This window comes from Vigna radiata, chromosome 10 (genome assembly GCF_000741045.1).
Source record: "Vigna radiata var. radiata cultivar VC1973A chromosome 10, Vradiata_ver6, whole genome shotgun sequence".
Lineage (NCBI taxonomy): Eukaryota > Viridiplantae > Streptophyta > Magnoliopsida > Fabales > Fabaceae > Vigna > Vigna radiata.
In genome coordinates, this window is record NC_028360.1 from 16,584,936 (window position 1) to 16,607,133 (window position 22,198).

Here is a 22,198-nt window from a genome sequence, read left to right on the forward strand (position 1 = left end):
TATTTATTGTTAACAATAAAAAAAAAAGTTGTCTATGATTTTTTATTTTTCTTAATAGTAAAACACTTCAATCAATACATAATCGAACTCCTACTCCTAAAAAACCCTTTATGCCTATGAACTTCATCACAAATGATGAGACAATTCTTCTATATTATGTCGACACAATCTATCAGGGGAAATGCAATTGGATGATGGCGTTGAAGACCTACAGAGAGACAGAAGCACATTTTATAGAACTTACCTTTTGGCTGAGAAAATTGGATCTGTAATGATTTTTTTGACCACTGAGCTTCACCTTTCTTGATAGAGTTCATTAGTCCCAGTATAATTAAAACATGGTCAAATAAATGATAATTAAATAAGCTGTTAATTTTCTTGTAATGTTCTAAATAATAGATTAACAAATTTTTAACAGATCAAGTTAAATAAAATTTTAAATTAGCATAAAAATGTGACTAATAGTATTTTAGAAATTAAAGTACTAATAGTTAGAAGCTAAATAAATTATCACTGCATTTAAGTTTTAGATTGAACAGAAAATAAATCTATTGGGATTGGTTCGGTAATGAAGGGTTGGGTAGTTTGTACAATATCAAGTTTTGTTCATTGTGAAAAGAGAACGAAAAGAATGAATAAATTATAAATATCACTATCTGGATTGGATTGTTTATTTCTTTCCGCATATTCTATTCAATTCAACTTGAAAGTACTAATATATGCATGATTACATAAATTAATATTAAGATAAGTTGCTTCATGAAACAAGGATTGCAAATGATGAAAGGAACCCACATGCACATAAATTTGAGGTCAGAGAAATTTAAACAACCCCATTTAAAATGACTAGCAATGATAGAACGTTTGTTGCCACTCATTTAATTTGTAGCACATTTTATTCTTTTACCTACCTAGACAATAAAGAATAAAGGGAAAAGCTTACAATAAAGAATAAAGAGAAAAGCTTACATGGAACGTCACCTTTTGACTTGTGATCAAAACAATTAAAATGAACAGTTGTTTTACAGTGTTACAGAAAGTGAAAGTTGACTGTCTACAGTTTTCAATTGACTAACTTTTTAACAAATATATCATAGCTTTTACAAACATAAAAGAGAAAATAAATTTTACAGCGGACATAAGGCAAGCTTCCAGCTGAGACATCTTTGGCCTGACAAAATGGAACTCAGCCACTTAGCCAATGTCCGATCATCCTGGAGATGAAATTTCACCATTTTATCCTTAGATTCCATATTTATACAGCCTTAGGGTATATGAGATGCAACAGCATGAAATGCTTTGTTTTCTGATGTGAATACTTGCAGTAGTTAAGGCAAACCGAAGCCAAGCTTGTAATTGTAGGCCACCAGGGTTCTCACCCTACTGTTAATGTCGTCTCAACATTAAACTATTTCCAGGGTACTTTTCTCATCATCATCATCATCAAAGACTTCCTAGGTACACTGATATTCAAAGAAGTTCGGTCTCGTCTTGATCTCCGTCGGCGTCTTCAACATCATTGTCTTCATCTTCTTCAGGTGCATCAGGATCCACACCCTACAAAGGATGCAAAATATTAAATTTAACTTTGCTCAACTTTTCAACTCTATCTAATATCACCCTCATCCATTAAATTATAATTTTGGACTAGACCAAGCATCTATTCCAGATGACATAATCAAAAGACTGAGCAATGAGTTTAATCAGTTGGGACTTTAGAAATATTAATCAATCAAGCATCAGACTTATTTAGAAAAACATACATGTTAAATAATAAATAATAAGAACAAACCTTCATTTGCTTCTCTAAACGCTCCAAACCCCGTTTTGCTGCTTCATTCTGGGTGTTTAACCTGCCATTTATGCAAAATGTTAGGAGTGTGGTAAAAACATCAAGAACTAGCATGCAGCACATGGATATCCTAAGCAGTAAGGATAGAATCAGTTGTTAACTGCAACAAACTTACTACATGAAACAGTGGAGAGGAAATGTTTAATATAATTCCAAATTGTTACACTAAGGAAAATCATAATTGAAGTATATTAACTTATAAACATAGCATGTGCTCTTGGTCATCCATCAATTGCTCCAATATTTTAGCGGATGTAGGGTCCAGATTCAAGAGTTAAGATAATTTAATCCGACGGATGCCAAATCAAAATTTTCAATAATAACACCTTGAAAGATACTTTTGAAACACGAGATCAACCTTAATGCAGCCTGATAATGTGACAAAGCCTCCTGCAGCATGTTAGTGGCGGCAAAGACTTGTGCAAGTTTTACATGAAGAGAATCGTCAGCCCAATCTTTAAGATATCGTTCAAGCAGAGAAACAGCATCTCCATTTCGGCCCTCTATAACATGCAGCTCAGCCAAAGCTAGTGCAGCTCCAAGGTAACCAGGTTCTAGTCTTAATGCAGACTCATAAAACTTTTTTGCCTGTATGAAGAATGCATTATATTTCCGACATACGAAATCAAAGTACAGATAGTAGACCATAGATACTAATTTTAAAAAGCTGATCACTTACCTTTTCTCTGCCTCCAGAATTACTGGCATGCACATCACCTACTAACTTTAAAGCCTTTGCTGACTGAGGCATTGCTTTCATTGCTTCTCTTGAAGCATATAAAGCCTCTTTGATTTTAGAAAGGGCCAAATATGTATGAACCAAACCTGAAATATTCAGATTCATGTCAAAAGCCTACAAATTTCTAAATTTTCCATCAAAAGCACTTTAAAGCAGACATCAACAGCAGAGTACATGAAGGGCAGGAAACGCAGCACTATAATTTTCTAAGCATAAATTAAACCTTGATATGAGCGAATATCTGGTCTCAATTCTTGAGCTGCTCTGAAAGCAGACACAGCTGCTTCTGCCCGTTTCATAGTCAACAATAAATTTCCCTGAATAATCTCAGCATGTAAGAAAAGGTTTATGTCATCATTCTCTACAACAATATAAGTAAATTGAACCCCATGTAGCATGGGCCATGCCCCATATGCAAAACCATATTATTACCTTCATTATATACCCTGGTATGTGTCTCTCATCAATCCGAATACTCTAGGTTGCAAAATAATTAGTCAATTGTGAGCAATTTTATAATAGATAAAGTGCAGTCCAATCTGCATCAAATAAAAATACAGACCTGCTCAGCATATTGTAATGATTTTTTCTCATCTTTCCTTTCCCATAAAACAGATAGAGCTACAAAAACCTCTGGTCTTGCAGGATCAATATTCAATAAATCATGCACCAACTTATTCAGCTTTGGATAATCAGACTTAAGCTTTAGAAGCATTGCATACTCATCCATATATGTTATGATGTATGGATCAATTGACCGGGCCTGTAATCACCACATTAACAATATAATTATAAGTTCAATAAGTGCATGAAAGTAAGCAGTACAATTATAGATAAATGTATTAGCATAATAAGTTATAGATCTGTATTACCTTTTCAAAATTCATAATGGCCTCGTCATTCTTTCCAATGATAGCTTCAACCTTCATTCACAACATACATTAATTTAGAGATTAAGCTATCAATTCAAGGAAACTTCATGTAGAGTAGGGAAATGCTCCGGTCCTCTTAAGAGAGGGATCACTTATTAAATAAATTCAGGCAGTCAACTCAGAAATTGCATCAATTGTCAGTCACATACTTGGCTCCTCTAAAGTGAGAACTTTAGAAGGAAAAATAAAAATTTCAATCATCAATGAAAAAATTAATAGATGATATTAAATACACGAGTATAACAAAACATAGATTTGATAAAATCTGCTCTCTTAAATTTCATTAAGGGTTGAGCCATTTTATTTTTCTCACAAAAGGGAACTACTTGCTTTCGAGGAACTAAATCCATTGAAAAAATACTAGCTACAGAAAGCAAACCTTTCTTTAGAGTGCAAGGGAAAAAATTAGAAATAGGTGCAACATCAGCACGGTTGGAAGGTTATATTGCAGTAGTTATAAATCACTGCAGCAAGTCTAACCTTTGCCATCTCAAGTAGTAAGTGTGTATTATTAGGGAATCGCTGTAAAAGATCAGCAAAGAGCTCCAACCCACCTGCCAAAATTTGAAACAGAGTAAAACTGGATGTGTCAGTGTTAAACACATGTCAGAGACAACAAAGTACAAGTAAATGAAAAAAATATATCTTCTATCATAAAAAAATCCTGTCCGAGTTTGACCAAAAAAAAGAGAGGACAATAAGCTAATGCAATGAGCTAGATAAATAATTTACAGTACAATCTATCATTTTGTACATTTTGAGTGCCAGATTTTGGCCCCAGGGCTATGCCCATAAAACACATGACTTATGAAATTCTTCAGCTCCAAGTATCCAACACAAGCATGCAATCTATAATTAGATGATTCTGTATTAAATACAATATCTCACCCTTGTAATCATTTGAAGCCATGCAACATTGAGCTTCAACATATCGCTGCAAATAGAATGAAGAAAATTAATCAGTAACTGCAAGTTCCCACAGTTTGCCAGCCCGTATACAAAAACAATCCTTGAGACAGATGAAACCAAATTTAAAAGAAATTCAACCAAAGTCAAGAACAAATTAATTTTACAACTTTCCCATGCCTATATTTATAGTTATTTTCTTTAGCAAATAAAATCATGTGATATAGAATACACCTTTTTTCTGACAATTAGTATCTTGCAGGTAAAAAGAAAAGTACATTGGCAGACAATTTATTATACAAAAAAATAAAAAGCTCTGACTTCATTAACTAACCCTCACGCCTCAATGGATATTATTCTGAACCAAGCAACTTTTAGGGAGATTAAATCAGAATTAACTATTGATCACCATATTATAGAGGATCTTATACTATGTTAAGAGCCAACTTTCCCAGAAGAAGTTACGTAGGGCTCACAATAAGTTTCATCACTAAGAATAACTTAACTAAGAAAGAAAAATATAAATTAAAAAGCATAATCCTTCCTCCCAAATCATTCTCGTGCATAGAAAACCAAGAACATCATCTTGTGGCAAAAGAAACTCAGTATCTGGCATTCAATTGATAAATATATGTAAAGTCCATTTGAAATGACTGGAACTTATATTGCAACTGATTATATATTCTAGATATACCACCAAATCGTCAAAATAATCTGTAAATACAAATCTTTTCGTTTATTCATTCTTAAGACTAGCAGTCCTCTTTTGTTGCTTCTCAAGGATTTGATGAAACATAGACATGGTGCAGGTACAATGATGCATTTATAGAGGCGGCTTAACTAAAATGAAATACCTCTAAAGTGATAAATGGTAGCAAGTACATCACAGCTCGTAAACAAACAAGAATTTCAGTACAATGTATAACTTACTTGAAGCCAACGACTTGAATCAGTATGATCAAATGGAGCCCTACCACTTCTATTTGGAGTCTGAAGGTAAATTTTTTAACACAAATTAGATTCTTAGAGGATAAATTACAATTAAACTGTAAATTTTCAAATTGATCTATTTAACTTCTAGAAACTCCATGCATAGAATAATCACACTATAAAGAAAGGTTATCAGGCCAGAAAAATGAGGTCAAAGCACGTGTTCAAATAGCAGAAAAATAGATCACAGGACATGCACAAATTTAGGTTAACAGTTGTTTGTGCCACCTTCTTACCGCCTAATAATCTAGTTAAATAAAGGAAAGAAACCAAAACCCATTAAAGCGATTTTGTTAACCCAGAGGGCTGAGTCTTATAAATACCCAAACCTCCTTCCTCAACAATAGAAAAACACATCAGCCTACTTGTAAAGTTTCTTCTTATAGCTGAGGAACAATTGTCTAGAGAAAAGCAAGAAAAGACATAATCTAATGGATACCGAATTCCACTGCCAATCAAAGAATCATCTCAAATATGATCAATGGCCGAATCTCTATTACTTAGCTTCAGTAAAAAAAAAAAAAAAAATCTTTCAGCTTTTTATCAACAAACCTGAGGAAACAATGAAATGATGTCCTTTGCAGTAGATCCCAGTTCTGCTAAAGCTGTGATGGCCTCAAGTATATACGGGCAATGCCTGGCAAAAAGACATCAACAAAGAATTTCATCTTAAACTCAAGTAGCAAATTAATAAGAAGAAATATTGATCATATAAAAGATGCAAATGCACAAAGCTTAAAAAGCAAGTAGCCACTTACATAACTCCATGACACACTCAATACTACCCAAAAAGAAAGCAAGCAGTCAAAATTAAAAAGAAATGGAAATCGGAGCTCCAATGCAAATGACATAAAAGCTTTAAGAAGATATAAAAGAGCAGAGAAGGAGAAGTCAAACCACCAAGAAAAAAAACAGACACAAAAGAATAAATTGAGATTATTTATATGGCTGTACAGAATTTCTGAAAGCAAGCTTCTTGCCTTTTCACCCTGTATCAAAATACAGTGCCTGACTATTTCAACAAGTTCATAAAAAATTTAATAACCATGTAGCTGAATGAACAACACAATTGCGTTTGCCAAGAGCAAACGCCGTCAGTTCAGACATAATGATGCTAGTGGACATCAAGCCTGAAGGCTGAAGGTCAAAATGCAATATAGTTGCAACAAATCAATAAAAACAGATAAATAGATCCATAAAAATCTTTCAAAGATAACCCTATCGGTGACATATAAAAGGTTTAATAAGTGTATTACATATTTACAAACCTTATACATTCTTTGTAAATAGCAACAGCAGCTCGGCTATGCCTTGAAACTCGATATAGTTTTCCTAATAACAAATTCATTGCCAAATTTCTAGCTTTGTTGGGAATTCCTTCCATCTGTAATGAGAAAGTGACACAGATAACTCGTAAGGAATGAAAAATTGATAACAAATCAAGATTGTAATACAAAATTTCATGACATTTGTTTCTCATTAAAAAAATCTCCACATTCTTGACTGACAAAATATGCACAAAGCAGCCCTTAAAGGCTTGTTGTTTCCTTTGTTAATCCCTCCATAAATAGAGAATTGGCAATCTTTCAGTTTACACCAACACGTTAAAAAGACATCAACGGTCATGCACTCTTATGAGTCTGTTCTGTGGAAATAAGAGAATAGAACAAACAAACCTCAACTAGAGCTGCTTTATTCTCATTCAGAAAACAGTGAGATGATGCAATTTTGAACTTCACCTGTTAAAGAGATAAAAAGAAAAACACTATATAAAAACTTGGACTTGCAAAACCTTACAAGTTAACATCAAATCAACCCCAGCCATCATCGACCAAAGAAACGCTAACACCAATTTACCTCATTCTCATTGATTACTGATCCATTGCAAGAATTTGGAGACGAAGATCGGTTCGAGGTCAATGAACCTCGAGAAGTCGTGTTCTGTTTTGGAATCATCTTGTAGTATTGCAATGCTTGTTTATAGGTGTGCTGTCCATCAAGAAAAGAGATTAAAAGAAGAATGACGAGAGAGACATCACCTCTCCAATCAAAAAAACAACTTTTGAAGTACCCATTAAACAAAAGTTTTGAAATAACAGAATCACAAATAAGCAATTGTTTCCAACTGCATAAGCAAAACGGAGAAAAAGTTAGCACAGTCTCTTACAATGGCTCTACGATACTCCCTTTCACGAAAAAAACAATCACCAAGTAGCACCTGAACAAATTAATAAATAAATAATTAAAAAGCCAACCTACAAACTTCAACAAGCTCCTCATAGATTTAAAATTACAAAACATGATAATTATTTTTCTTTAAATGAAAATTTGCAGAGACCAAGCTCTCAGTTTTGAGGTGTGGGACAGATTCAGCAATTGCAGCAGGAGAAGAAACAAGAAAACAACCCTGTTCAACACAGAAACTTCAGATTAGAGCTTAAACCCATAAATAAATAAATAAAAACAAACATTTTTTGTGCGGAATCAAAATTTCAAATACGAATTAGAAGTACAAGAACAAAAGAATAAAGATTACGAGCATCTGAGCGGAGTTGTAGAGGCCATGTTCCAGAAGGGTGGCGATTTGATCTTTCGGAACTTCCATTGTATGTGCTCTTCGACGAGCACTCGGTTCTTCTATTTGAAATCTTCACTCTCTCTCTCTCTCTCTTCTCAAAGGGTTTGAACTTGATGCAATGCAAACAGTAACAAACTAACGAGGTTCTGTATCTCTCTCTATATATATGAAAATATTTGAAATTTGATTTGATCAGCAACGCCCTAAAATTTTGAAGACTTTTTGGAATTTTTTAATTTAGGGAAAATTTTAAAATAACTATTCAATGATAAATAAATAAAAAATGCTGTTAAAAGTTTTTTAAATTGGATAATCAATAATTATCTCCTTTTTTAAGATTGAGAATTGTTTTATCTAATACAAAAATTGTATAATCAACACCTTATAAAATTATGTGGTAAATACAACAAGTCGCTTATTTTTCTTTTTTATTATGGCCAAAATATTTGCATAAATTAATTTTCAGTGCCTAAATGTAGTTTGTTTATTTGAGATTTGTTTACTCTCATTTAAGTTTTTTATTTTTTAATTTATAATTAAGGAGAAAAAAATATTTTTAAATGTTGAATTTTGAGTTTCTAACTGAAGTGTGATACAAATAATTTTGGATTAGAGCGGATTTATATGAACTTCACAATTTTCACTTAATATTAATATCTTCCTTAAAAGATGCAAACTAGGTTTAGTGTAAGTGTTGAACTATATTTATTAACAGCAACGTCTATCTATTATTTAAAGTTTCTTATTAATTTTCTTTCATTATTGTCTCTTGTATTACATAATAAAATAAAAATATATATTTTATCAGTTACACAATAAAAGTACACTAATAAATTCAAAAAACGCACGAAAACATTATAGATTAAAAAATATTCATGTTATAAATGTATAATTGTTATTTTGAAAATAAATACGAGGTTGAAAGGTCTGTAAGTGATTCCAAACATGTCATGGTAAATCTAACATATATAATTTATTATAACAATGTTGAGGTTTCAAGACGCCACAAGAGTACGTTGAAAATAAACACTTAAAAGATTTTGTGATCATTAAATGATAATTGTAAATTTCCCCTTATTATTGAATAGTGGTTGAAATAGTAGCTAGATGAAATGTCATACCCTATTTAATGTGTTTATAACAGGTAAAATATCAATAATCTAGGTGTAATTTTTTAAAGTTTTAAATATATTTTTAGCTATTATTATATATTTAGTTTTTGTTCATGGTTCTTTTTTATTTAAACTGCCTTTGAAAACTTTTCTTTAAATATTCTATTAAAATTAGAATAGCACTGTGTATAAACTAAAAAAAACAATATTTTCTGAATATAAATTTAAAATAGGTATTACAGCACAATGATAAATATTAAGTTAATTATGTTTCAATATTTGATTTTAAATGTTTTATTCTTGTGACATAATAAAATCAATTTAATAACCAATAAAATTAATTTGTTTTATTTGACTTGATAAAATAGAATGTCACATCAGTGTCACATTTTTATTTTATTTTATTTTTTCCATTTTTAACACGTCAATTATAACGTCAATATTAATTATAATAACACTAAATAATATTAAAATGTTAATAAAAAAATGTTATCCAAATATTATTATTCTTATTCTTATTATCCTTTACTTTTTTTTCATTTTTTTTTCTTTAACTCCTCGTGCTTGATACCACCTACATCATTCTTCTTTTTTTTCTTAACTCTTCATCCTTAATACCACCAACATCATTCTCAGTTTCCACGTTGTAACGAGGTGGTAATGTGATATTTTGTTTTTCATAGTTGATATGGTTAATTATTAATAATTGATTTCATGAATTTTGTAAGATTAAGAGTATTGTAATATCAGCTTTAAAATAAGAACTAAAACCAGTTTAACAGTTTAGGGAAAAAAATATAATTAATTCATAAATATTATATCATATTGTCTTTGCACCATAATTTCAACTTATTCTATAATTTTTTCGTAAATTGTTAATTGTGTTTTGGTATTGTTTTCAAAACTGATATTTGGTAATAAAAAAATTTGTTTAGAGATGAAACACTTTTTGTAATATATAAATTAAAAACACAATTTAAATTTAAAATTATGTAGTTAGTCATATATAGTCACATAGTTAAACTATAAATATGAACGTTTTTTTTCGTGTTTATTGTTGATGGATATGGACCAAAATGTCAGCATGGAACAAGGGATGCTATATTTTCAAAAGTTAAAATTAATTTAAAGTTATAAAGTAAATGTCTAGATAAAATTTATACGAGATGCAAGAGGTTAGGAACAAGATGATAAAAAAGGGAGAGAAATAAATTATACAAAAATTTAACTTGCTCAGCATACAGATTATATTATTATTATTATTATTATTATTATTATTATTATTATTATTATTATTATTATTATTATATTTTTTGTAAGTCATAACTGAGATATAAGTATTATTGCAAAAATTTTATCGAATAATAAGGAGATAAATGTTTATGTAATTATTTAAATTTACATAATCAAATAATTATATCTAACACATTTCTTAATAATAATATTTTTCTTTACTTATGTGAAATTCAAAGTTTTTCATAATCTCGAAGTACTTTTTTATTATTGTTTTAGTGTTTGTTTTTATCCGTACAAGTTTTTATGAAACTTGTCTATGAGATTCTTTTCGCCTTGTGTTTAAAGAAATTTTAGTTGTAGGATAAAGATTTTCTTCTCACAACTATTATACTTAAAATAACATGATAGTCATCTGCGTAACATTAGAGAAAAAAGTATATAGAGAAAAAGAAATATATAAAGTGAATACCATGTTTTTGTTGAAACTCTTTTATCATGACTTTAGTTTTATATTTTTTATTATCGTCTAGTTATTTTTTTAAGCTATAAACACCTATTTTGCAAAACCTTGTTTCCTTTTGGTAGCTTGGTTAAAGGTCATGTTTTATTCTTTAGAAGAAATTTTATTTCATCTTTCAATGTTAGCTCGTATTTAAAATATTCATCTTTTTATGTAGTCTTAACAAAATCCTCTGACTCATCAACGTCGGTCAACGATAAACAGTGTAATGAAGGATAATACCTTTATGGTGCTATAATTGTTTTGCGGAATCTTCTAATCATGATTTCAGGGATATCTAATTCTACTATCTCCAAAAATGGTGTAATGTCTCTCATCATCCAACTTTCCTATAGATATTAGGTTTCTTTTAAGGCAAAAAGATGTATGACATTATCCAAAGTTTAAGCTTTCATTAGAGATTTTGATGTTTATATTACCTCTTCCCACAATATCAAGAGATTTTTCATGTGTAAGATATACATTTTCAAACTTTTCAAAAATATTTAAATGACGTACGTAAGTCCATAATATGAGTCGATGAAACTATTTAAACTACATAATAATGAATATAATTTCATTAGTTGTTTGTTGTATTTATTGATTGATCATCTTACTTCTTTTTATTGTTTTTTTTTGAAATCCAACATTAATATATAAAGTGATCAGTTTTCTTGACAATTCCAAAGACAAGTCACGGATGTTATCAAATTTTAATCTGTTTATGCAGCAATTACACACCAACTTTTCCAAAAAATATAATATGATAAATAATTGAGTTACCTTAACCTATTTTGAGGTTATCAAGTTTGCAAATCAAATATACTTTATTGTCAACACTTGTATCAAAATTAAAATTGTTTTTTCGTTCATAATGTTAATCACAGTATATTTTGTTAATGTCGACCGGATACACATACGTTTATTTTAAATTACAAAATATATTTATTTTTATGTATGTTTCAAACTTTGCTAAGTGACTTATATAACTAAATAGTGAGACTATATTAAACTCCTCCGGTGCATAAATGTGAAATATATTCAATTTGTGTCCAACAATAAACTTGTTGGAAAAAATTAAGAAAATTGTTGGTAATTTACAAAATAATTAAGAAAAGTGGACATATTGAGTTTTGTAACACGTGTGGCCTTATCCAATTGATATTTTGAGTCGAGACGATGACGAGTTTCGTAAGATTTATGCGAAAATGGCTTCTTCCGTCTCTGCGTGCTTCACTCCCCAATCCTTCGCTCGTCGCAATGCCAATCGCAGCAAAATTCGAAACCCTAAATTTCAGAAACCAGTGGTCCCCGGCGGCGAAGCCACCACCTACACTCGTCTTCCGCTCAAGCACGACTATTCCTCTTCTTCCCCTCTCTCGCCTCCCGAAATCAAGCTCTCCGAAGCGACCCCGCCCATCGACCACCTCCTCCGCAATCGCAAACGGCAAACTCAGCGGGAACATGGCGACGTTTTCGAAGGCAATGCCGATTCCGAACCTGAAAGCGACGGCGAGGTCGAAGCCTTCGAGTATTCGGGAGACGAGAATGTGGAGGAAGTGTATCCGAGCGAAAAGGAGAAGGGGGTGCCGGCGGTGATGCGATGCTTCGACCGGGCTAAGATATATGTGAAGGCGGGGGACGGTGGGAATGGTGTGGTGGCGTTCCGGCGGGAGAAGTACGTGCCGTTGGGGGGGCCTTCGGGGGGTGATGGCGGGAGGGGCGGCGACGTGTACGTGGAGGTGGACGGGGCCATGAACTCGCTGCTGCCGTTTCGGAACAGCGTGCATTTCCGGGCAGGGAGAGGGTCCCACGGGCAGGGGAGCTTGCAGAGTGGAGCAAAGGGGGAGGACGTGGTGGTGAAGGTGCCACCTGGAACCTTGATTCGGATGAGTGGAGAAGATGACGTGTTGTTGGAGATGGTGTATCCGGGGCAGAAAGGTTTGGTATTGCCTGGTGGTAGAGGAGGTAGAGGAAATGCTTCTTTCAAGTCCGGGAATAATAAGGTCCCCAAGATTGCGGAGTACGGCGAAGAGGGTCATGAAATGTGAGTTCTTTTACCCTGCATGGCTAGGACCCTTTAGTTTTCTGAAACAGACAGCATTTTTGTTATTAAAAATAAAACAGGAACCATTGTTGCAAACCAAAGGGTTATCAACATGTGAAGGGTGCAATTTGTTTTGTTGACATGAAAGCTACCATTTGTGTCTTGCATTTAGAAAGAGAGAACAAGTTTGCTGGAACCGTATGAGAGTTATGTTAGAATGATGGTTTCTTTTGATCAGGTGGTTGGAGTTAGAACTGAAGCTCGTTGCGGATGTTGGTATAGTTGGTGCTCCTAATGCGGGGAAAAGTACACTTTTGAGTGTTGTTAGTGCTGCAAAGCCGGCGGTGGCTAATTATCCCTTTACTACACTGCTTCCGAATCTTGGTGTTGTTTCCTTTGACTATGATTCAACCATGGTAGTTGCAGACCTTCCAGGTCTTCTTGAAGGGGCACACCGAGGTTTTGGTTTAGGCCACGAGTTTTTACGCCACACTGAGAGGTGTTCTGCCCTGGTAGGCACTTTTGAGTAGAGATGCTTTTTTATGATTTATATAGGTAGACATAGCTACATTTCAAAATCTTTTTTCTGTTAGGTTCAATTTTAGAGTTACCACACAGCTTCCAGGGGTTCAGAAAACTAGAACAGGAGTAGATTACATGTCTTTTATGTGCTTTACTTTTTTTTTTTTTTTTCTTTCTAACAATTAATCTGCGACATCATTGTTTTTTTTTTTTTTTTTTTTTGTTCTGCTTCTTATGTTTCTCACCCTGAAAACTTCTGTTTAGTTTAAGACAATATATAATTGGTTTCAGGTACACGTTGTTGATGGTTCGTCACTGCAGCCAGACCTTGAGTTTGATGCAGTTCGTCTAGAACTAAAACTATTCAATCCTGAACTTGCTGAGAAGCCTTTCGTAGTTGCTTTCAACAAAATGGATCTTCCAGAAGCATATGAAAACTGGGAATCCTTCAAAGAAAATTTGCAGTCTCGTGGGATCACACCTTTTTGTATGAGTGCCGTTACAAGGGAAGGTACTCATGAAGTTATCTCTGCTGCGTATGAGCTTTTGCGTAAAAGTAAAGAAGAAAACGAGGAATACGAAGGTTATAATTACTTTTAAACTTATTTTATATACTATTGTCACATCACCTGAACACTCTTTTTTCTCTAATAAGTTCTTTGTATTTGGACAAATTTGACCTGTTTCAGATGGAAAAGATATGGTAAACTTGAATCATGTAGCTGATGCAGTACAGAGGCAGCGGAATGCATCCATCAGTGATTTTGAGATTTTTCATGAGAGTGATTCAAATAATTGGCATGTAGTTGGATCTGGACTACAAAGATTTATTCAGATGACAAATTGGAGGTAGGTTAAACAGTAAAAGGTGATAGGGACGGGAGTACATTCCTCAATGTTTTTTTTTTTTTTTTTATCACCGATTTGTTTTTATTCTTCCATCTTAAACAAACACACACTCACACACACATATATGTCGAGGTTTACCTTCTAATCACATTGAATCTGTTGAAATTATTACCCTGGATTCATTCTGTATTTGTTTACAAAACCATTTACCATCACTGATACGAAGCACAAATTTTGACGTTTTATGTGAAGATGTCAGAACAAAAAATACTCTTGCAATAATCATAGTGTGATAAAATAAGATTTGAAATGCCATCCTTCTCTTGACTGGTTCTTGATGTGTTAGAAAAAATTAGGACAAGCCTTATGCTTGAAATTGTAACACCTGTTTGTGTCTAGTTTCATTGAGATATGTGGATCTCTTAACAGGTACGTTGACTCGGAGAGAAGATTCCAGCATGTTCTTGAGGCTTGTGGTGTGTACAAGTCTCTCATGAAACTTGGTGTAAAGGAAGGGGACACAGTAGTTGTTGGAGAGGTTTGTCTTTTGGTTCTCCTTGGCGTTTCTATTCACTACAATCCTTGATAACACAATGAACAGTGATTGATGTTAACATATGGTTTAATAAATGAAATTTAGTTGCCCTCAAGTGTGGAACATTATTGATCTCTGCTTCGAATGACAAAAAATAACCTGGAAACATGTGGCAGCTGGAAAAAAATTCAAGAGATCTATATGGAGTTCTGCACGAAACTTTTCTACAATCTTTTGTGCTATTGCCATAACATGAATACCCAATGACCTTTTATTCTGCTACTTACCAGATGAAGATGATATGGCATGACTCCTCTGGAAATTCTGGTGCGGCTAGGATGAAGAAAATGTCCTCAGATTCATTTAAATGGGCTGAATGGAAGTAATGACACTCAATTTTGGTGATTCTATGTTCATGTGTATTGCAATTATGCCATAGGTAAGGGGAATAATGTTCTTGTAATGATTTTATACTTCCATCCATGCTATCCGTAGAATTTTGGCAACCATCTAATTTGAACCCATGTATAATTTTTTTTTCCTGGACTGTGTGTATACAAACGAAGAGATGACGAGCTTCAGTTCTTTAACCTTTCCTCGATAAGGATATCATCACATTTTCATTTTAATTTATTTGTGTGTATTTTGGATATAATCTTCAACATTGCTGTTGTAGTAGTTTATTTGGCAATATTTTCAGACTATGGTATTTTATTTTTTTGTGATTTTGTGAAATCATCAATTGGGGCTTTATCCATCTTGAAATTAATTTTTTGCTCGTTAATGATCAGCTGTTCATGTAGGTAGCAAATTCAATCATAATGAGGTGACATTGAAGAGGATAGAAGTCATGAAAAGCTATATCAAAAGCATAAAGATAATGCAAACCATTACATGCTTGCCCAGTGATGATATGATACTGAGTGCATTTACGATTCAATCTTTGACTTGAGGGAAGTCTTCATCAACAGCTACCGAGTCATGTATGAGGTAAGACAGCTGTGGAGCTCATTAAACATTGTTTTCTTAAATTGGTATAGAACAGATAAATAACAAGCTGTAGAGAACGTGATTGCTTATGAAATTTTTATGATGGTGTATTATAAATTATTCGTACAGAATCTAAAATGCCTAACATGATTATATCCTCATTCTTGACAGACTGCTTTCACGTGGTTTGGATATTTCGATGAAATTAAAGTGAACAGTCGAATTTCAAGTTTCACTTGAAGTCACCATATAAGCTACCAGATTGAGATTGTTATAATTTATCTCTGACTTGTTTGTATCTTGGTTTACTGGCTTGTTAACTAAAATATGGTTGATAGACGATCCTGTCTCTATAAAGAATAAAACTGTTAATGGATGTTGGGGAAAAATCTGTATTTTGGGGCATGACAGGCTCTTCTTCCTTTCTTTACTGCATCAGAGTGCTAGCCAATTTTCTTCCCCTAATTAACAATGTCTACTACATGTGGCATAACAAGCTAATAGTCTAATATGGCTAGGACATGCTCGCATGGTTGGTGTAATAACTTCTAAGTGTTTCTTTTAGTCGATGTTACTTTTTGCGAACACTTACATTGGTATCTTAACATTTCTGGTGTGTGATAGTAGTGTTTTTATTTTAATTTTTCTGTCTTAGGTTCGTTTCGTATGTTTTATTTTCCTTAGTGCTGTGGCTTGTAAACCCAAACACCTACTGTTTCGGCGGAACTACATCTGTGTTACCTGAACTTCCAAACAGAGATGTTTAAAGATTTATTTCATTCTATTAGGGTATATTTGGATAATTTTTTTTATAAATATTTGGGAGAAGGAAAAGGAAAAAAAATTAAATAAAATTTTATAAAAATTACCATAACTATATCATAAATTAAAAAATAAATTTATATAAGCTATTTAATTGGGCTTTTGCAACTCGGTTTATGTATGATTAAGTTCTTTATGAATAAAGTTATTTAAACATATTCTTTGTAAGACTTATGACTGAATGACATTCTATTAAAAAATACTTAAAAATAATCTCATTCAAGAATGGTTTTTAATTTTTCTCTCTTACGAGAACAAGGTCCAGATTATATAAATGTTTTATCATATATATTATAATTAAAATTTATAACAAATATCAATATATAAAATAATGCCATTATCATTTAAGATATTTTAATTATAATTTGTTTTAAAATATTTAATTTTAAATTAGAGAAAGAAATGAGGATGACAGTAAATTAACAGAATTGGACCGTTAATAAAAAGAATGATAATTTGATATTTTTGGCAGGAATAGTTGTTAAATAAATTTATTTCAAATTTAAGAATAACTTTTATTTATTAATTTATTTGTTACCAAAAGTGAAGAAAACAAATACTAAGTTCCAGGCAACATTTATTTGCAATAAGACGTAAGACATATCTGTTTAAAACTCTTCTTTTATGTCCTTCAATTCTTCATTTTTCCACTATGCATTTGGTAGAAAATATGATGGAAAGGAAGAAAACGAACAAGAAAAATGAACTTGATTGGAATAAGGAAAAAAAATGAAAAATAAAGATAAATAAAAGAAAGTTTATGAGTGATCGGAAGAGTGAGATAGATAAAATAAATATATTTTAATTGATAAAATTATAGGATTATAACTTTGTTCTTACAGTTAAAAATAATTTAAAATAAAATGTAAGAGATTATGAGGTATAAAATGATATTTCAATTGATGAAATTTTCTTATATTAAAATACGATTGACTGAAAGTAATTTAAAATACAATAAAATCATTATTATTATTACTATTATAATTATTTTATATATGAATGAATACATTTGTAATAATATAATCAATTCAAAATATTGTTAAACATTGCAAATTGATATAAACCATCGATTCTAATTAGGATCATAACGATTCTACTTCAAAATGAAACAGAACCGAATTTGAAGCAGATAGATTTTATACTCCATTTTAAAGTATTCAATTATGGTTCTAACTAGAATTAATTATCATGCAAGAATAATTTAGATATTATACTTTTTCTAACATGATTTTCTCCATATTTCTCTACAAATTTGGGAGGTTAAACTTTTTTTACAAGTCACCTCTCACTTTCTCACACATAAGTGTTCACACATGTCAAAACTAATATTAAATAGTTTACATTATCTTCTTTCAATAAACTAAAGCATCTTTAATTAAAATTAAATGTGGAGTAATTGATTTTAGGGTTAAATATATTTTTAGTCCCTATATTTTGGGACGATTTTGGTTTTAGTCCCTCTTTCAAACTAAGGTACAATTTAGTCTTTCAACTTTAGAAAATTCTGGTTTTAGTCCTTTTTACCAAATTTTTTTACTTTATTTGTTGTTTCAAGCACGTTTCATTATAGCATTTGGATTGTTTACACTGTTTGACACATTTTTGCTTCAATATTAACTAAGAAACGCGTTTGAAACAACAAATAAAGTTAAAAAAATTTGGTAAAAAGGACTAAAACCAGAGTTTTCTAAAGTTGAAGGACTAAATTGTACCTTAGTAAGAGGGACTAAAACTAAAATCACCCCAAAATATAGAGACTAAAAACATATTTAACCATTGATTTTACTATAACTTGTTTTAACAAAGTTATGGTAAAATTATTGAAAAACAATACCACAAAAAATAAAACTTGAGTAAAAAACATTTGATAATTTTCAATTAGTTAATACTCTCGTCTTCTCTTTCAATTCTCTTTAACTAGCTTAGCATAATGAAAAATGATTCTTTGACATATCTAATTTTTTTACATTCATTTGATATTATCTTTTTCTATTTTTTACTTTTTTTTTTTGAAAAAATACAAAACTTTACACTTTTATAATCATTTTAACTTTATATTCTGTGTTCAATAAATGTAAAAATATATCATGATATCATTATTCTAGCATAACAAAAAATATTCATATTTAATATGATGTCATTTCAACGTATTTTGTGGTGGTCACATAAGGAACAACAGACCAGGACACATAATTAACTAAATAAAAGCAAGAGCTTAAAAAGCAAAAAAGAGCAGATTGTGTCCTGAACTTTGGTTGCAAAGTGGGAAAGACGCAACACAAGTGTGTGTATGAACAGATAGAAGCTGAAGCTGAAGCTGCTAAAGCAAACATGACACAAGTTTGAACCAAAAGTTGCTTACTACAACATTTCTCATTTCAACTCTATTTCTCTATTTTTCGTCAAAGTCCAACCAAACATACTTATCTTTATCCCTAAATGCCGGATCACCTTTATCAACAACAATAACAAAAAAGTATGAGTAATTTGTTTTGGAGAATGTGCAAAATTCTCTTCTAACAGTAAAGCTCTTCATATTATTTTGCACATACATCTATTTCTTTGCTTATAATATTAGCACACTATAAAAACAAGAGACAACAAGAACCTAAGTGAAATAAGACACTATATCTTAAACAAGGAAAATATTGTTACTCCAAAACCACTTTAAAAACACATAGACAAATGAAAAGTGATGACAAAATAGAGTACTTTTGTGCTTACTTTTACTGTTGTGAAAATAAAAAAAAAAAAAATCAATTTTAGGGATATGTAGAGTGTCTTATAAAAAAAGGCATCATTTGACAACCCAACCAAAACACATCTTTTGAGATGTCCCTGACTAATCTTTCTTCTTACCAAATGGTAAGTTCCAAGACTATTAATCCAATCATTATATTATATATACTGAGAAAAGAAAAGTGATAGGTCATCTTGGACAAAAGCGGTGCATTAGAATAGTGTTTAAGTTTGAAGCTTATAAGCTTGATAAAAATGAAATTGTATATACTACTTCAATTAAAAATGATGTCAGTTTAGTACCACTTTTACAATATGAAATCATATCAAAACTTTAAAATTATAAGATTTTAATAATTTTGAAGTCAAAATTACATGATTTTTGTGCTTTTACCGGTCATCTTGACTATTGATCTATGATAATCATGGTTTGTATGTTTAAAATCAGAGCCTCTAATAAAAACATGCTCTTACCAAATGAACACCTCATATGTGTTGTGTCTGTGTATAATATATACATATTCTGTCATAATGTGACTCATAATTAAACTCGTTTTTTTCTCTTCCTATGCATTGAACTATAAAACAACTAAAGCTATGCAGTGAATAGTGTATGGCTAAAAGAAAGTTGATGCTTTTTCTTTATTTTTGAGTTTATGCATGTAAATATTTTTGGTTTGTCTTGGTACAGGAAGAACATTGATACCAATAACATCTTAGCTTGAACACTGGGGACCCAAATGAAGCTAAGATATGAGTATCTTTCGGCTGCTTGAAATGTTTAGTGGAAGAGTCAAGGGTTCTTAGAGTCAAAACCCAAATGATTTCTTAATCAAAGAACTGTAATTGAGCCGTTTGTGATCTCTTTCATTTTGGTCTGCTGTTTGAATACTTTTCACTTGCACTGTTTACAAAAAATGAGTGGGATCATTGCGAGTTTAATCGAGCCAACATGGTGTTACTGATGAGAAAGCATTTTGTGGCACTGGGGAAAATGTTAAAAACAGCAAAACGGCTTGACCCTTTTGATATGATTAGTGGCATGCTATTTCCAATGCCACATACAATGATTTTGCAGGCTTAATTAATTAAAGAGAGTAAAATTATACTACAACAAGAGCTGTGAATCAATAAAATGCTGGCCCACTATACCTTTTGTCTTGTGGGGCGGTTTAGTCAACTTCAATTTGCATGCTTCGTTTAAGCTTTTCGTTGCCCTTTTTGACTACCCCTTTTTCTATTGGCTTTTCGAGATCACTACTCATGTCTCTCGTTATCAGACTTTATTGAAAATTGATCGAATTTCCACAGTACAAGTATATGCATTGTTTTATCAGTATATATTTTATAACATTTCACTCGTCCTTCAGAATTACCTTGGACTAAAAAGAAGACAATTTCATAGTATACATAGGGCGTTGAAAATCTGACGTCGATTAAAGATAAAGTCATTTTACAGTATATATATGAATACAAACTTTACTTTACAAACCGATTTTTTAGAGTTAAATCAGATTTAAAGTCTACTTTTTAATATAATATCCAAATCACGAGATAGAATTTAATATTGTTTCATCTGTTATTATAGAGTTAAATCAGACTTAAAGTCTACTTTTTAATATAGTATCCGAATCACGAATTAGAGTCATATTACTGAAATTTATTGTTTGTTTGAGTGTATCTTGTATACCTCCTGAGTGCAGGTGCATTATGCTGCTGTCAAATTCTACATAACCAAAGTTTAAACTGTGGTCAGTGTTTTGTCACAATTTCACAGATATTTTTTGAAACCTTAGACGTAACTATAAAAAAACATTTGGAACTGTAAAACACTGTTAAACTAATCCCTGGACTGATAAAGTTTCACATAAGTCCACGAAAGTGCAACTTATTAATCACATTACTTACTGCGTAGTAATAGTGATATATATTGATAAATCAGAAGGGCAGTAACTGGTGAATATTAGGGACATGGATGAAACAACTTCAAATTTCATATATTCTTATTTGATTTTTTCTTATTTTGAATGTCTAATATGACATTGCTATGTACTTTCACAGATCAAAATGGTGGGGTTTACTCGAAAACTGTAAATGAACGTTCTAGAATGCAATATCTGATTTGTGCTTGAAAGATCCAAGACACAAACACAGGAATAAAGTTAATCAAAAGGGAACTCTGCTAGAAACTGCATATGTTTTTTGGCATGAAAGAAGTATTTACAAGAAAATCTGATATTTTATATTGAGTGGTTTCGGTAATTTGACACTCATTCCTTTGCCAACTTAACTTCATTATTGAGGCATGTGAACTACTAACATCGGTTCTGCCTAACATATATAAACCATTCATGACACATCAGTATTGAAAATTCTACCCTTGAAAGATGAAATAACAAACAAAATTAAGAATTTAACATGTGGGCCTTTCATAAGACAACCTTTTCTCGAGTGGCGTTGGTTCAATGACAATACAGGGAAGACAAACAAACTATCAAATTATTGAATAATGTTCATCCTGGTCAGATAATTTTAACTGCTCCCATTGAAAACTATGAAGCAAACAAGAGTTCACTGTGTAATTGGTTGATTATTATGCATAAGAAGGTTTCACATGTGTGTATTACATGCAACTTGTGAACACCTTGCTAAGATATAGTGACTCCAAATTCAAAGATTGGAGACTCTCAAGGAGTATGCAGACAAATAATGCAGTTTCTTTCATTTTCTTTTCTGTTCTGCCCCGGAATATATCAGTCATCCAGTAAAGTTCTTTATAAATGCCACTAGCTGAAACATATAGTTTATGATAGATTTTTTTGTAGTTCATACATACATACATATATATAT

At 31.7% G+C, this 22,198-nt stretch overlaps 2 protein-coding genes across 3 annotated transcripts; one reads left to right on the forward strand and one right to left on the reverse strand.

Moving 5' to 3' along the window:
* Positions 1–965: 965 nt before the first annotated feature.
* Positions 966–8,144, reverse strand: LOC106774574 (anaphase-promoting complex subunit 7). Its single transcript, XM_014661610.2, has 18 exons — positions 7,956–8,144; positions 7,758–7,826; positions 7,587–7,637; positions 7,277–7,408; positions 7,096–7,158; positions 6,688–6,803; positions 5,972–6,056; positions 5,360–5,419; positions 4,412–4,457; positions 4,004–4,077; positions 3,464–3,514; positions 3,154–3,354; positions 3,024–3,068; positions 2,815–2,908; positions 2,532–2,677; positions 2,211–2,440; positions 1,793–1,853; positions 966–1,557 (listed from the first exon to the last, which is right to left on the reverse strand). Exons 1-18 carry the CDS (start codon positions 8,022–8,024, stop codon positions 1,471–1,473), a joined length of 1,680 nt encoding a protein of 559 aa, XP_014517096.1. The 5' UTR covers positions 8,025–8,144; the 3' UTR covers positions 966–1,470.
* Positions 8,145–12,009: 3,865 nt separating this feature from the next.
* Positions 12,010–16,428, forward strand: LOC106776235 (GTP-binding protein OBGC, chloroplastic). 2 transcript variants are annotated; one of them, XM_014663621.2, is made up of 8 exons: positions 12,010–12,891; positions 13,130–13,403; positions 13,705–13,996; positions 14,103–14,262; positions 14,692–14,800; positions 15,088–15,236; positions 15,589–15,787; positions 15,959–16,428. In XM_014663621.2, exons 1-6 carry the CDS (start codon positions 12,053–12,055, stop codon positions 15,181–15,183), a joined length of 1,770 nt encoding a protein of 589 aa, XP_014519107.1. In that variant the 5' UTR covers positions 12,010–12,052; the 3' UTR covers positions 15,184–15,236; positions 15,589–15,787; positions 15,959–16,428. The 2 variants fall into 2 exon arrangements, with proteins under 2 accessions (XP_014519107.1, XP_014519108.1); XM_014663622.2 differs by having other exon boundaries at positions 15,601–15,787.
* Positions 16,429–22,198: the final 5,770 nt, after the last annotated feature.

Excerpts from the sequence above, each read along its gene's own strand:
- LOC106776235 (XM_014663621.2), top strand. The coding sequence starts at position 12,053 with ATGGCTTCTTCCGTCTCTGCGTGCTTCACTCCCCAATCCTTCGCTCGT. Across the intron at positions 12,892-13,129 it reads GGCGAAGAGGGTCATGAAAT|GTGGTTGGAGTTAGAACTGA; the intron begins GTGAGTTCTTTT and ends TCTTTTGATCAG. Across the intron at positions 14,263-14,691 it reads ATTCAGATGACAAATTGGAG|GTACGTTGACTCGGAGAGAA; the intron begins GTAGGTTAAACA and ends ATCTCTTAACAG.
- LOC106774574 (XM_014661610.2), bottom strand. The coding sequence starts at position 8,024 with ATGGAAGTTCCGAAAGATCAAATCGCCACCCTTCTGGAACATGGCCTC. Across the intron at positions 7,409-7,586 it reads GGGAGTATCGTAGAGCCATT|CACACCTATAAACAAGCATT; the intron begins GTAAGAGACTGT and ends CTTGATGGACAG. Across the intron at positions 4,078-4,411 it reads GGCTTCAAATGATTACAAGG|GTGGGTTGGAGCTCTTTGCT; the intron begins GTGAGATATTGT and ends AAATTTTGGCAG.